Here is a 15,761-nt window from a genome sequence, read left to right on the forward strand (position 1 = left end):
TTTTTTTTTTTTTTTTTTTAAAGATTTTATTTATTTGACAGAATTCACAAGCAGGCAGAAAGGCAGAAAGGGAGAGAGGAGGAAGCAGGTTTCCCGCTGAGCAGAGAACCTGATGTGGGGCTTGATCCCAGGACCCCGAGATCATGACCCGAGCCGAAGGCAAAGGCTTAACCCACTGATCCACCCAGGCACCCCAATGTGTGTGTTTTTTAAACAGAATTCTTTCTTGAGAGGATTGTAAGGCATCTTCCATTCAAAAGATAAAAGATAACATTGACTGATTCCTTAACTTCGTTACAAGGACTGTGCCAAGCCCTCTTTGTATTTATCTTTCTTATTTGATACATAAATATCAACCTTTTGAGGGCTATGCCTCTACCAAGGTCACTTAGAAAGTAACCCAGGGTTGTTCGACACTTAACCTCTGTAGTATATTGTCCCCTTGTAGAAATACAAGAATGGAGTGATTCCAGGTGGGAGAGAGAAAGGTTATGTATGTCTTGGGGGTTAAGTATGAATAGTTCGGATCTTTAGTTATTATTTGAATTTATTCTTTTCATGTTCTTTTCCCTCTTCCTTTCCCTTTCTCTCTCCCTCCTCTCCCTCTCTCTCTCTTTCCCTTCCCTCCCTTTCACCCTCCTTCTCTCCTTCTCAACCTCGCTCTACCTCCCTCCCTCTCTCTTTCTCCTTTTTAGGTGACAGAGGGAAAACAGGACCTGGAAAGAGCATCACAGTTGGCCCGGAAAATGAAGAAAGAGACTGCTTCTCTCTCTGAATGGCTTTCTGTTACTGAAGCTGAATTGGTACAAAAATCCACGTCTGGAGGCTTGAGTGGGGACTTGGATATAGAAATCTCCTGGGCTAAAGTAAGTTGTAACTCGGGTTACCTGCCAATATTATGCCAGGATCTCCTATGGCATTTTGTTCAGGATGTCCTTTATCTCCATTTCATGTTAAATACACCATTTTCTTTTTTTCCATTATTTTTTCCACTTCCCTGTCTTAAGAAAAAAGAAGACTATTTTAAAAGACAACAATGTGGGGCACCTGTGTGGCTCAGTGGGTTAAAGCCTCTGCTTCTGGCTCAGGTCATGATCCCAGGGTCCTGGGCTCGAGCCCAGGGTCCTGGGATGGAGCCCCGCGTCGGGCTCTCTGCTCAGCAGGGAGCCTGCTTCCCTTCCTCTCTCTCTGCCTACCTCTCTGCCTACTTGTGATCTCTGTCTGTCAAATAAATAAATAAATAAATAAATAAATAAATAAGTAAGTAAATAAATACATACATACATACATACATACATACAACCTTTAAAAAAAAATAAAAGGCAACAATTTAAGACAATATTTTTATCTTGATTCCAAAACCATTAAACTCACATAGATCATTGTGCCTGTGTGGTACGTAAAACATTCTAATCACTACCTTCACAGCTGGTGATAGTTTTTGAGTATTGGTTTTTCACAGAGTATTGGGCCGAGTATTAATTCTTCTGTAATAACTTTTATACCCATAGCTAATCTTTATATTGCTAGTGAACTGGTGTAAAGAGTATAGGAACAGAATTAAAAAAAAATCAATACAAGATCCAAGAGTTTTCTGTAACTCTATTTATTTCGACATCGGAGATTAGAGAGTAGATCTGCCGATTCTTTTGAGGTGGACAAAGAATTGATGGAACACAAAGTCTTTTTTTTTTTTTTTAGCAAAGGCATTCTTCTTCCCTAAATGTACTTCCTAAGAAAGAAGCATGTATAATACAGATAAGTGCCGAATACAAATGACTAATACTGTGATGGAAATTTTTATAAAGCCACAAATATCACTGTTGACATCTACGGGTGTTTGCTTGTAGGAAGTGGAGAGCATGTGCTGTGAGGTCATGTATGATGCAACCATTTCTTAATTTGAACACTTTGTAGGGGTAACAGTTGAATGAAAGTCAAGATATAAAGCATTACAATAGCTCATGAAAAGTTTAATTAGGTCATGGACTGTGTGACATGACAAGAAGATGGAAAAAGGGATGCAGGAAGGAAAGGGGGAACATTGGAATTTGCTGATAAAAGCAAAGCAAAGACATTACACTTTCTTTTTAAGTTTTTCAAGAAAATAATATCTTCTTTTACAATACATTTTGAAAGCCATTATTTTCTTATTAATAACTTAAGTCATGTAAGCTAATTGAATGACATTTGTACAGTGTAATGAAAAAAGACGGAAGCAAAAATCATTTCTACTCAAAGAATACACTGTTTTTGTTTGTTTTTTATAGGCACATATAAACATGAACAGACAGAAACGTTTAAAAATAATTATATTGTGCCTAATGTTTCTTAACCTGTCTTAAAAACTTTTATCTTTAATATTTTTCTTTACCTACAGAGGTTTTGTATCACACATTGGAGAAGCGTAGTATTTTATTGGTTTTTTAAAATTAAGCCATTCCTCTATTCATATCCATTTAAATTATTACCAGTTTCCACTATTGTAAAAAATGCTGTGATGAATATACTTGAAGCTAAATCATAGCATATATTCATGATTATTTCTTGAGGATAAATTCTTAGACTTAAAAATATTGGTCAAGGGATGTATCCATTTAAAATTCTTGTACACATTATAAAATTGCCCTGTGGAAATATTATACCCATCAGCTGTGAGTGAGAATTCCTACTTGTTCAAAGGTAGGCAAATATCATGTTTTGGTTATTTAATTGCAACATTTTCCAAAGTTTGGAGGCCATCTGTAGCTCTTTTTATAAAACTGCCTTTTTGGGGCACTGGGATGGCTGCCCATTAAGGATCTGACTCTTGATCTCCGCTCAGGTCTTGATCTCAGCGTTGTGACTTCAAACCCACATTGGGCTCCACACTGGGCATGGAGCCTACTTAAGGAGAAGCTACCTTTTTGTAGTTTTGACCATTCTGGTCTTTTAATTTAGAGCTCTTTACCTACCCCAATAATAAATGTTTAGTGTGTTGTTACATTTTTCTTTTCCTTTTTTGTTTTGTTTTTTTGTTTCCTTGCCTCTGTAAAAAAGTTTCCTTTCTGTTCTGTATTTTTTAAAACCATCGTATTGTGTATTTTTTTAAAGAATAAAATTCATCTTTTTCTTCATTGTTTCTGTCTTTAGTGCTTCTTAGAAAGTCCAACTCCAAGGTTATATAATTCTTTACTTACATTTTCTTCTAGCTCTTTTGTAGTTTCATCTTTTACCTTTAATGTTTTAATCCTTCTGGACCAATAGTTAACCGTTTATCTCAGCACTATTTACTAATTATTTTTTCCTTTCTGATTTGACATGCTAAATTCATGTATTCTTTTTACCTGTTGCTTTTCTCTGTTTTCCACTTATTTGACCCTTTGAATTGTTCTTCAACTGTTTAACTATATGGCTTCCTAATATATTTCAACATGTAGTTAAAAGATTCCATCTTTTGTTTCTGTTGTGTGTTTGTGTGTGTGTATACTCATATAAACTTAAAATATTCTAGTCTGAAATTATTTAAAAAATTCTGTTAGAAAATTTGGTTTGAATTTCCATAAATTTATAAATTTGTTTTGAGGAGAATCAATATCTTTGTTATAAGTCTTCTTAGTAAATGGTATATTTCCTTTTTCTCCCCAATTTTTTTATATTACTACATAATGCTTTGGTTTTTTCCTTCAAAAACATTATGTATGTATGCAAAGTTGTTTATTCCTACATTTTTATTTTTATAGGTATATAAAAAGTATGCTTTTTCTCTTCTATACTAATTACAGCTTGTACATAGGCAATATGATTTTCACATATTTAATTTTTAATCATCTGTTTGTGTACTCACATCAATTCCATTCAATTAGTTGATTCTGGTTATTTTTTAAGGTAAAGACTTTTAAAACAATGTAAGATTGTCTCTTCTGGTACTATTCATTTTAAAATTCCCATTTAATCTTATTTCAGGTTTGAAATAATGAAGATGGTAAATACAAGTCACAAATTCACAGCACATTCTCTTCATTAGAATAATCAAATGAAACATCAGTATGAAACATAATCACCCACTTTTTCAGTGTTGTTTTCAGATTTAAGAGACATTCATATTTCACAACATTTTAATGTATTTGCACTTAAAAATTATGTAAAATTTTTTCAATGTAAAAATTTAAATAGCATTTTCATTCCTGAACTTTAATAGCATTTTTATTCAGTAGCTTAAATATTATTTTCAATATAGTCATTTTCTTTACAATACAGTCTATTAGTGTAGATAGTTGTGTGCACTGTTTACATTTAATTACTTGTAGTTAATTGTTTCGTATGGTTCTTTTTAAAAATACTTTATTTATTTGAGAGAGAGAGAGAGCATGCGCACGCGTACACGCACCCAGAAGCAGTGGGGAGGGGTAGAGGGAGAAGGAAAGCAGACTCCCTACTGAGCAGGAGTCCAACACAGGACTCAATCACAGGGTCCTGGGATCATGACTTGAGCCGAAGGCAGATGTTTAATGGACTGAGCCTCCCAGGTACCCCTATTTTATATAGTTTTTTTTTTTTTTTTAAGATTTTATTTATTCATTTGAGAGAGAGAAAGAGCACAAGCAGAGGGAGAGGCAGAGGGAGAAGCAGGCTCCCCACTGAGCTGGGAGCCCTATGTGGGGCTCGATCCCAGGACCAGAGATCATGACCTGAGCTGAAGGCAGATGCTTAACCATCTAAGCCACCCAGGCACCCCTATTTTATATAGTTCTTAAAGACTGTTCTAGTCAATCAGTACATTCCCTATGAAGGTAGATAGAAAGTCTTTCCTGCAGAGAGCTTGGCTGTGGGTTTTGTTTTTTTTTTTTTTTTAAACTCCCTTCTGGAGAAGAACATTTAGAAGAAACATTTTAGTGCCTTTATAAATATACCAGTATTTGATATGGCCAAGTGAATGTTTAAACCTTGACTCATCTGGGAATTTGTAATTTTTATGCCTTCCAAAATGTAATTTAATGATGTGAGATTAAATATAAATGAGCTCTTGGAAATGATTTGTTTAAATGTTGGCTAAAAAAGGTACAATAGCAGTGGGGTAGATATGCTCATGTTACTTTTTGAATTTAGAACTTTGTAGTTTTAATTTAGGAATCCAGCATTTTTGCTGTATTTCTCTGAGTACACGTCTTGCCTGGTCAAACCGTATGAATGTGCAAATCAAGTTATCATTATACCACCCAGAGTATTATCTTTGCATATGGCAACTATATGACTACAGCGTAGACATGCTACTTCTCCTGTGATTTAGCTAAGATGAAATATTTTTTATAATACTAATGCAACAGATTATATGTTAAGGCACCTAGTACAGGGTGTTATCCTTCCAAATAAATGTAACACACATCAGTAGTTTCCTGTTATGGCCCAGGAGATAAATTCATTATAAAATTTTGAGAATTGTAACTTCTGGGATAGTTCTGCTTTGCCAGGTTATAGTTACTGAACATAAAATTGGTTATGTCTAAAGCTATGATGAAGATACTTGGTGTTTGTGTGTAATAAGTAACATTTGTACTTAAAATTAATGAAAAATTAATGAAATGATTACCTTTTCACAACCGAATTTGTTACTTTTTTGTATTTGCATAATTAAATGTTTTAGTTTTTATTAGGAAGTTAAGAACTCTCAACATGCGAATTGGTTATGGAGTTTTGGAAACCTCTGACATACTGTGAATTATCTAAGAGAGTCATGGACTACTACGCATATGTAGAAGAAAAGTTTTTAAAAAATTAAAGTTGTGTAAACTGGGTGTTATCTGCAAGTGCTGAATCACTGAATTTGACCCTTGAAACTAATACACATGTGTTAACTACCTTGAATTTATGTGTTTTTTTTGTGTGTTTTATGTGTTTTTATGTGTTTTCATGTGTTAACTAACTTGAATTTAAATAAAATCTTGAAACAAAAAGAAAAACAAAAACCTTTCATAATGTTTGGAAAGATCAAGTGGGTCTTGGTATTTTTCTTTTTTAGAATATTCTGAAGGACCTGGAAAAGAGAAAAGCTGATTTAAATGCCATCACTGAGAGCAGTGCTGCCCTGAAGAACTTGATTGAGGGCAGTGAGCCTGTTTTAGAGGAGTGGCTCTGTGTGCTTAACGCTGGCTGGAGCCGAGTCCGCACGTGGACGGAGGATTGGTGCGGTACGTTAATGGTAAGTTTCGGGGAGAATTTAACAGTGAAGTCTTTTCTCCTTTAATTATTTAAAAGCTGATATAGCCTTGATTAGAATCATAAATCCTGTTTTCTGTGTGTCACAATAATGTTTTGCTTCAAGTGAATTCATTTCATTAGCCTACATGTTATTTTTTTCTTTTGAAAAGATAGTAACTAGAAAGAGTTAAAAATGTCTCTATTAAGTAGTAGACTATTTGTGATATCCATATGAATATATACATTAAGATCTTGGTAAACGTACCTCATTTGTTATATTTTAATGATTGGTATTTAATTTTTATGCAATCAATGATCATGTAGATAATATTTATAATGTTCTAATAATAATGGCATACTAGCATATGATGGCCTAAGTAATAATTTTGACTACTAGGAGGATGACATTGGTGAGGTCACTTAAATGCTCTTTAAACCTCAATTTTCTCATACATAAAATGGACAGCATTGTAATTTCTACCTTGTACAGTTTTTGTGATTATTATGTGAGATGAAACATGGATATTTGACTCTATAACTATACTTAAAATAATTAATGTTAGATATCATGATGATGCTTATGCTAATTATTAAAGGTTATTGTTATTAGTCTTTGGTTATGCCACTGTTAATTATTTCATGGAAATAGTGATGATTTAAATTGCACAGTGGTTTTCTGTCCCTCTTATACTAACAATGAATATATGGCAACCTCCTTTTCTCTTCCTGTAGAGGGTGTTTATTTATAAATTATTATTTTGTTTTGATAGATCTAAGGACTTTTTCCAAACTCATAGAATGACTGGGTAATAAATAGAGACAGAGAAAAATAAATTATTGTACTTTGGAACATTTACTGAAATCAGTCAGAATGTGTAGGGCATTGAAACTTATGGCTCATATCTTGATCTGTCAGCTTTTTATCCAGAGTTCATTTGCAACTTATTACCTGAAAACTTGGGTAAATTACTTAAATACTATTACATCTTAATTTCCCTGTCTATAAAATCAGAATAAAAGAACATATCTCACAAAGTTGTTGAATGGTAAATAAAGAATATGAAATTCTTGGCTCATAAAATATGTTCATTAAATATTTTATATATTCATTTTTACTGTAACTAACTGTATTCTACAGTCTCACACCTTTTACTTCTATATTCTTTAGTCTGTACCTTCCAAATTCTCCTTTCAAATAATACCTTTATAGTCCTATTAGAACACTTTTTAAAAAGATTTTATTTATTTGAGAGAGAAAGAAGGAGAGAACATGAATGAGGCAGAGGGGCAGGGAGAAAGTGAGAGGCAGACTCCACGCTAAGCAGGAAGCCAGAGCTGGGGCTCCATCCAAGAACCCTGTGATCATGACCTGAGCCACCCACCAGCAGACGCTTAACTGACTGACCCAGGTGCCCTTAGAATATTAACATTAAATAAGTCTGGTGGTCATCAGTTCTTGTTCTTTCTTAGAACCTAGATCACTTGGCCAAGATTTTCTCATTTATGAGTTCTCAATTTTCTTTTTTTTTTTTTTTAACTATCTTCCATATTATGGATTAATAATTTGTTTTCTTGTTATATAATTACTTGAAAGGTTTTTTCCCAGTTTCCTTTATCCTATAAAATAAAGTTCTTAGAAGTTGTTAATTTCATCCAAAGGCTTCCCTACTCTTTTTGATCAAGACCTAAATTCTTGCCTTCATTTCAGCTATTTTGCTTTGTTTGATTCGGTTTAACCATTTTCTTCTGGTTTTCACATTTATTCTCTCAATTACATTTTCTGTCCTCCTTCAGGAAATGTTAGTGAGGTCTGTGCCGGCTGTACTTCTAAGTGCTGCTGGCACTGAGCTGACAAGCAGCAGAACTGCCAGTCGCTCAGTCCACTGAGCAGGCAGATGCTTACTCAACCCATATTTTAATCGTTCCTTTATATTATTACTTTTTAAGTGAGTTTTTTAAAAATATGATCAAGGAGGGTAAATGAAATTACTTATAAAAATGAAGAGTAAGGGAGGCAAAATGAAACTGAAAAAGGAAGTTTCACCTTTTATCCTCCTTTAACTTTTTACTGTATTGAGGTCTAAATCAAGTAAATTTAAAAAGTACATAACCATGCATTTTTAGGAATGAGATTTATTCACTGGGAAAGAGCTTTGCAGAAAGATGGAAAGCTATCTTGAAACTCAGCGTACATTTGACTTTTCATAGATCTTTTAAATGTCATCGAAGATTATTGTCTTAAATATTGCACATGATTACATCATCGTTTCATTAATTCTTTTCTAGAACCATCAGAACCAGTTAGAAATATTTGACGGAAATGTTGCTCACATAAGTACATGGCTTTATCAAGCTGAAGCTCTGTTGGATGAGATTGAAAAAAAACCAGCTAGTAAACGGGAAGAAATTGTGAAGGTACTAAGCATAGAGCATCAGTAATGTTTGTGGGAGTGGAGGGTTTTGGTGTCTTTTCTCTAGTGCCCCAAGTTCCTTGTGCCTTCATTCTTCCCTCACAGTAGATTAGTTTTTATTTTGGTGGGAGAAACTGAGGTCTCATCTGAGTCCTACAGGAATAGCTCTTCATTAAATTGATTACTCTAAAATCTTTTCCAGGGATTCAAGAAATGCACTTAAACTACCTTTAATTCGAGTTAGCATCACACCCCATGTTTGGTTTTGATTTTTCTTATATGATAATTTTGTGTTTCTTGCAATTAGCGTTTAATATCTGAGCTAGATGATGCCAACCTCCAAGTTGAAAATGTCCGGGATCAAGCCGTTGTTTTGATGAATGCCCGTGGAGGTTCAAGCAGGGAACTTGTAGAACCAAAATTAGCTGAACTGAATAGAAACTTTGAAAAGGTGTCTCAACATATCAGGAGTGCCAAGGTGAGTAATTATATTTCAATTAAAGACTACTTTTCCTGTGGGCATGTATCTCCGTGATAGGTGATTGTATGGTAAAAAATCAAAGAATTTTGAATTAAGGTGATTTTAATCACTTTTTCTTTGAATGGAGCATCGGTCCTTATTTATTTGTGATTTTGCCTATGAAGGAAATAATATTGAAGAAACCATTTGAGAGAAGTGTTCAGAGTCTCAATCAGAAGTTAAAATTGGCTATAAAATAAGACTCCCATCTGCCCCTCCCTACCGTGCCTGCTCTAGCGTTCTCTTCTCTCTCTCTCAAATAAATAAGTACAAAAAGGGCAGGGGAGCCTGGGGGGGGGGGGCTCAGTTGTTAAGTGACTGACTCCTGGTTTCTGCTCAGATCATGATTTCGGGGTTGTGAGATTGAACCCCACTTTGGGCTCTCCACCCAGCACAGGCTGCTTATGTTTCTCTCTCCCTCTTTCCTCTCTCTCCCTACCCTCCCTCTCTCCCCCCTCCCAAATAAATAAATAGATATATAAATCTTAAAAAAAAAATTAAGACTCATTCTCAAGCTAGGCATGAATATTAAATCCATTATTTTATAGTCAAACTTTATAAATTTGTGCATACTACATGCTTGTGAACTGGTTTTTTACTTGTTTGCAACTAAAAGTTACGAGAAATTTCACAATTTAGACCTAATGCAGAAAAGCTACTATCTGCTGTTATAAATTTGAAAAAGCACTTTATAAATTTAAATAAGAGGATAATAAATAAGAGTTTTCCTTAAAAAAGCTTTTCCTTATGCTTCTGTATGATAATGTTTCTCTCTGTGTCTATCTTACTAATTCTCTTTCTTCTTTCCCTTGTTTCCTGAGGGGGAGGAAAGGAGGCATTTTACTGTAGTGTTCTCAAGGCCTGGAGTGTGGCAAGTGCTCAGTAAATGTGAAATTGAAAAGATGGGAACATTTCGATGGTTTGCTAGGCAAAAAACAAAGCAGCATAGTTGATTTTGGGGGTCATTCAAACTAGGTGTTCATTCTGACAGGATTATGAGGTTTTCAGGATCCCAGCTGGGCCCATGGGTTTTGAGTATTTGGTTAATTCTACCTTCTGAAAGTTGTTTGTGGAAATTATCTAAGAGGAAGGACCCTCTTTTTTGCAAGAGGTAAACATTATCTAAGTCAGCTTTAATTTGAAATAGCTGACATATTAGGCCAAATTATCTTTCTTAGCTCACAAATATACTTCGATTATTTACAACTTAAGGAAAACAAAGAACTTGCTTTAACTTTTGTCTTTCTTAGCTTTGGCCTTATTTCCCTAGTCTCTGACTCAAGTTCATTTGTATTTTTCAAAAGTTATATAGGAGCATTTTCCTGGTTTAAAAGAGTAAGGCATAAGACATAGGGAAGAGTGAGAGGAAGTACAAAGAAGCAAAATTATTATTGTCCCCATAAATAACTTCTATTAACATTTTGGCATGCATGTCTACTCTTACTCATATCTCTGTGATATTAAAATATTAAAAATTTTATATTGTTTTGTTTATTCTCCTTTGACATGGTTTTCAACAGCTATGGGGTGTTACATTATATGATCTATTACACTTTTGTTAAGTCAGTTTTACACTTTTAGTGTCCTTTTATAAATATCAAATTGTCAGAATTCTTTTATGCATGTCTTTTTGCTCATTTGTTAGTGTGCCCTTTAGGGTCAATTCTTTGAATTCCTTGAAATTGTAGCAGTTGTGTGTATAAATACTATTAAATAGATTTTCCAAAGAGTCCTACAAAAAGTTTGTGCCAATTTTTACTTCTGTAATCGGAGAGTGCTCGTTTCCCCATGCTCAGCCAACACCTTATTTTCCTGTGCATTAGTTTTATTAAAGTTGTCATGTTGAGTTTAGTTATATAAATATGAAGTCTTTCTGTAATGATATTGTCTGAAAATACTGCATTGAGAAAGATGTACTTTTTCAGATTTTGGGTATCAAAATCCAAAGGGGATTCTACAGGAGACATTCTGTGGGATGTACCTGTACTTGGTGGTGGCCTTTCTTCTTTCCGTGGTCCTTGCAGGGATGGCTTTTGGATCTTGGCCCTATTTCTTGCTGTGCTCATAAGTGATCTCAGAATCCTCCCACAGCACTGCAGGGGGCCTCATTTATTTGCCCACTAGCTCACATCTCTGGCTGGAGTTTAGAAAGAAGGGGTAACTCAGAGAAGCCCAACTAGATAAAATCATTACTTTATGAATGAATGAAATTAAAGTCAATTCAAATAAATGCTAGCTCCCCTCTTGACATGCCATTCCCCTGATTAATGATGGCAGGTCTGGTTAAGAATGTATTTTTTCAGGGGCAACTGGGTGGCTCAGTCGGTTAAGCATCTGCCTTAGGCTCAGGTCATGATCCCATGTCCTGGGATCGAGCCCCACATCAGGCTCCTTGCTGAGCAGGGAGCCTGCTTCTCCCCCTCCTGCCATTCCCCCTGCTTATGCTTGGTCTCTCCCTCCCTCCCTCTCTCTCTCTCTCTCTCTCTCTCTGTCAAATGAATAAATAAAAATCTTTTAAAAAGAAAAAAAAGACTATCTTTTCAAAGAACATTTTTCCTTCTGCAGTTGCTAATTGGCCAGGAACCATTATCCTACCAACATCTGGTCACCACTGAAGCATTTGAAGCTGATGTACTTTTCTCTGACCTGGAAAAATTAGAAAGTGACATAGAGAATATGTTAAAAGTTGTGGAAAAACACTTGGAATTCAGTGATGAAGATGAAAAGGTTGGTTCAAGGAGATTTTCAAAACCATGGTGTTCTTACTGTTCTGTTAATTATATTTTTACATCAGTGATGTTTACTGAAAGAGTCTGCCAAGTCATGCCAAAGAATAGACCCATACGTGATTTTCTGCTGAGTGTCATTGTAAGATTTGCCAAGTGCTTTACATAATGCTTAAAAAAATAGACACACTTTTTGACTAAAGGTAGTGTTTCAGTGTTCTCTAACTTCCTCTAAACTAATATTCTTTATGAGATATTTTAATTTCAGATGTGAAATACTTAAAAAAAATGAATTTTTGTTACTTATCATTCAGGTGAACAGATCTTGACTGATCTCATACTTTGTAGGTTGGTTCTGCTTGGGAACTGTTAAGTAAGTGATGCTATATGCATTTTTCTTTTGAATAAACTATTTTTCCTATTAAACTTCAGGTGGATGAGGAGAGAGCCCAGATTGAGGAAGTTCTACAAAGAGGTGAACAAATGTTACATCAACCTATGGAGGATAATAAAAAAGAAAAGATCCGTTTGCAGTTACTACTTTTGCGCACAAGATACAATAAAACTAAGGTATTATCTTGGGAGAGACTCTGTTTTCCTTAAATAACTTATTTAGCTCTTGCCATTCAGATATTCGATGTTGCATTCGTGGATACCTTAAAAAACAGATGGATAGTATCTCTTTATCCTTTCTGGTATGCACTACTAAATAACATATTTTCAGATGGGACAGGACTCAAAGGAAATAGAAACAAAATCTTATTATTGGGATCTCTTTTGGACTTCTAATAATGTCTTAAATCTAAAAGATATCTGTTCTTTTTAGAAGTGACTTCCTCCTTCAGTTCTGTGTTTCATATGTGGAGGTCTTAATCACCTCAAAAAATTTTAGTTTACAAATAACTAGATTTGTGAATTGATAAATTATGATTTGCGTTCTAGAAAAAGATTCACTACCAGCTCCCTTTTCAATGGCCATCATCTCAACCGCACTCTAAGTGTGCTGGTGTTCTCTCCAAGTCTGTTCTTAGGTAATCCTTCTAAGAACCATTTTTAGTTGATGACGCTGAATCTAGTGGAAGATTCTACTCTCTGAGCTTGCTGCCTGTTAGATGTCTCTATCTGTATGTGCTGCAGCCTTATGACATGTCCCAAGCTAAACTCGTCCTCTCCCTTCCCCTTCCAATCCATGTTTCCTAATTTATTCCCCATCTTTATTTTCTTAAAAACTACCTATTGTCAAAGTAGAAACCTCAAAATCTTCTCAACCATTTCTTGTTCCTTACACCACATCAAGTAAGTATTAAAACCATGTCTTCTGAATGGAAGCATGACATATCTGAACCTAAAGTTAGACACAGTTCTACCAGTTACTTGCCTTATGACCCTGGGGAAAGGATGGAATTTCTCTTAGTCTACTATCCTTTCTGTAATTCACACTTAAGATTTGCTCCTGTTAGTCAGTGTAATATGTCTTAAGCTGATTTTTTTTTTTAAATGTCCAGTCTTTCTTAATGCTAGCCCATCCTCCATTTAGTTCTCAAAATTATTCCCCTCAAAGTTATAGCTGGTCATGACATTCCTTTATCTAAGAAAGTATGCAGGAAAATATTGCAAAATACAGAGAAAGCTTTAAGTGCAAGGTTCATCACTATAATGATACACTAAGGCTTCTATCTGGCCTCCAGCTACCACTTTGATTCACTGGCTCTTAACCAGGCATATAGTTCTGCCGGTTTTCTGCACATTTTCCCAAACACACCGGTGCCTTTACACCTTTGGGATCTTGCTAATTTTATTTTTAACTCCTTGGTATGGGTTTTATCTCATTTTACCTGAAAAATGTGTTATCTTTTAAGACTTGGCTCCATTTTTACTCCTAAGATTTTTTCAGATGATATTATAGTTCTTTGCCTTATTATAACTTTTGAAAGTATCTTACTTTCCTAGAACTTTTTATCTTTGGGTCCGAAATCATAAATTATTACTGGTCCAAAATGGAAATGATTCTTGGACTTTTAACAAATGCATAAATTTGTTTTTTAAGGGTACTAATATACACTACAACAGGCACAATTCATTTTGGGTTCACTAGCATTAGTTATTGTAATTAAAATGTTCTTAAAATGCTTAAAAAGTTTTTGTCCTTATTTTGTCCTTAGCCCATATGCTTCTTCAGACTTGCAGTTTTTTAAAAACTGTTTCTTATCTATGAACATTAGAATCTCTTGGGGAACTTAAAAAAAAAAATCTAACTTACAAACCAGTTAAATCAAAATCTCTTAGGTTGGGCTTATCTGTGAACACTCTTTAAACAAACAAGCAAACATTCTAAGTAATTCTGATGTTCCATCAGAATTGAGAACCACTGGTTTTTAGGACTCATTTTCTTACTTGAAATGTGTGTTTAATGACCTTTTCCCATTTGTTTATGAGGGTATGTTTGCTCTTTTTAAAATATGTGTAAGCTCTTTATAAAATAAAGATATTGGTCTCCTGTCATATTTGCTCTTAAGTATTATCTTGTTGATTTTCATCTTCAAATTATTTTATCTTTAACATAAAACCATTTAAAAATTTTGTTTAGCCCTACAATGACTGTATTTGTGTATGTGTGTGTGTGTGTTTCTAGCCTACTTAGGATCTGAAAAGTTCTTATTTTCCACAGAGATACTTAGTTCTATTTAGTCCTGGTTTTTCCTTATGGTTTGATAAAAACAGAACAGGAAGTTTTAATTAAGTGTTCAGATAAAATTAACTTTTTAATCTATTTATCTGGAACTTAGGTTGTGTATGACTTGAGCAACATCATGTAACAGTATCGAATGTTAGCATTAGCTTGTGGTATATTTGCATTTCTGTGTCCTAGCGGAATTCTTTAAAAATAAAATTATCCAGAAGTAAAGTCTGGGTCGGATCTCGAGGACTTTTTTTTTTTCCTTCTCCTAGGACATTTTGATTGATCACTCTCTTAGGATAAAATCTATTTTTGGAATAAAGAAAGCACATGTTTAAATTTTGAACTGCCTTGCTGCCTCTGTAAGACTATGAAGGCTCAGGAAATCCTAGGTTATCTTTACAGTCTGAATAGAGAAAGATGGTCTTTCATGAATGTGACTTTTTTTTTTTTTTTTTTTAATTTGGAACTTCCTATCTACAATACCTGTAGACCTTTCCATTTCTTTTATATTTGCTTTAAAAATATAACTTACCTTCTTGGACATATAGGTAAATATCCAGAAATGCTTTCTGACTAAAATTTGAAGGCATGGCATCAGGATAATAAAATTAATATTAGTGTCCCGTATAAATAATCACGTGGATAAAATCAGGAAATCTTTGGCTTGCTTCTCTCCTGCTATACTATCCAGCAATAGGTGAACACATTTCATCGCATTCTAGGAGACACATAAATGCAGATGTCTAGATTCAGCACCATGTTGTTGACTTACTGGTTTTAGTCTTGAGTCTCGGTTTCATTTAGGAATTGTAACCATAGCCATTTTCAGGACACTACCTCATTGAACATGTATTTATTCACTGCCATCTTTGAATTCTCAGAATTCTGTCCTTTTTTAGAAGTTTAATAGAGAAAACAGTGAAAGCATCATGGAAGCTACCTTAATTCACGAGATGATGCACTTTGCTATTTGCAAGTACTAGATAGAACATTTAATAAACTGCAACTGAAGCCCAGAAGAGTTCATCTAATCATGACATTTTACAGAGTAAAATGGTATTAAAATTTTTTATTTCCTACAGAACTTTATGATTTATGGCATATTCTCATTCCCCCAACAGTTCAGGAAGGGGTTGTTACATTTTCTTGTTTGCTAAATGAGTTTAGGTGGCACACTTCTTAAAGAAAACCCTGTCAAGCTTTAACTTATTTATACTGTTTAACTGCAGGCTGCAAAAGAAAATGAG

General features: G+C 34.5%; 1 protein-coding gene across 6 annotated transcripts in view; it reads left to right on the plus strand.

The window, feature by feature from the left end:
* UTRN (utrophin) overlaps window positions 1-15,761 on the plus strand; it is a 489,639-nt gene that overhangs the window by 191,416 nt on the left and 282,462 nt on the right. For all 6 annotated transcript variants that reach the window (XM_032873101.1, XM_032873103.1, XM_032873100.1 and 3 more), the window contains 6 exons: window positions 696-866; window positions 5,999-6,178; window positions 8,464-8,592; window positions 8,896-9,066; window positions 11,674-11,835; window positions 12,267-12,404. In XM_032873101.1, the coding sequence (XP_032728992.1) occupies window positions 696-866; window positions 5,999-6,178; window positions 8,464-8,592; window positions 8,896-9,066; window positions 11,674-11,835; window positions 12,267-12,404 (951 nt within the window). The remainder of the gene's footprint in view (window positions 1-695; window positions 867-5,998; window positions 6,179-8,463; window positions 8,593-8,895; window positions 9,067-11,673; window positions 11,836-12,266; window positions 12,405-15,761) is intronic.

This window comes from Lontra canadensis, unplaced genomic scaffold (assembly GCF_010015895.1).
Source record: "Lontra canadensis isolate GAN:19392208 unplaced genomic scaffold, GSC_riverotter_1.0 scaffold47, whole genome shotgun sequence".
In the NCBI taxonomy this organism is placed as follows: Eukaryota; Metazoa; Chordata; class Mammalia; order Carnivora; family Mustelidae; genus Lontra; species Lontra canadensis.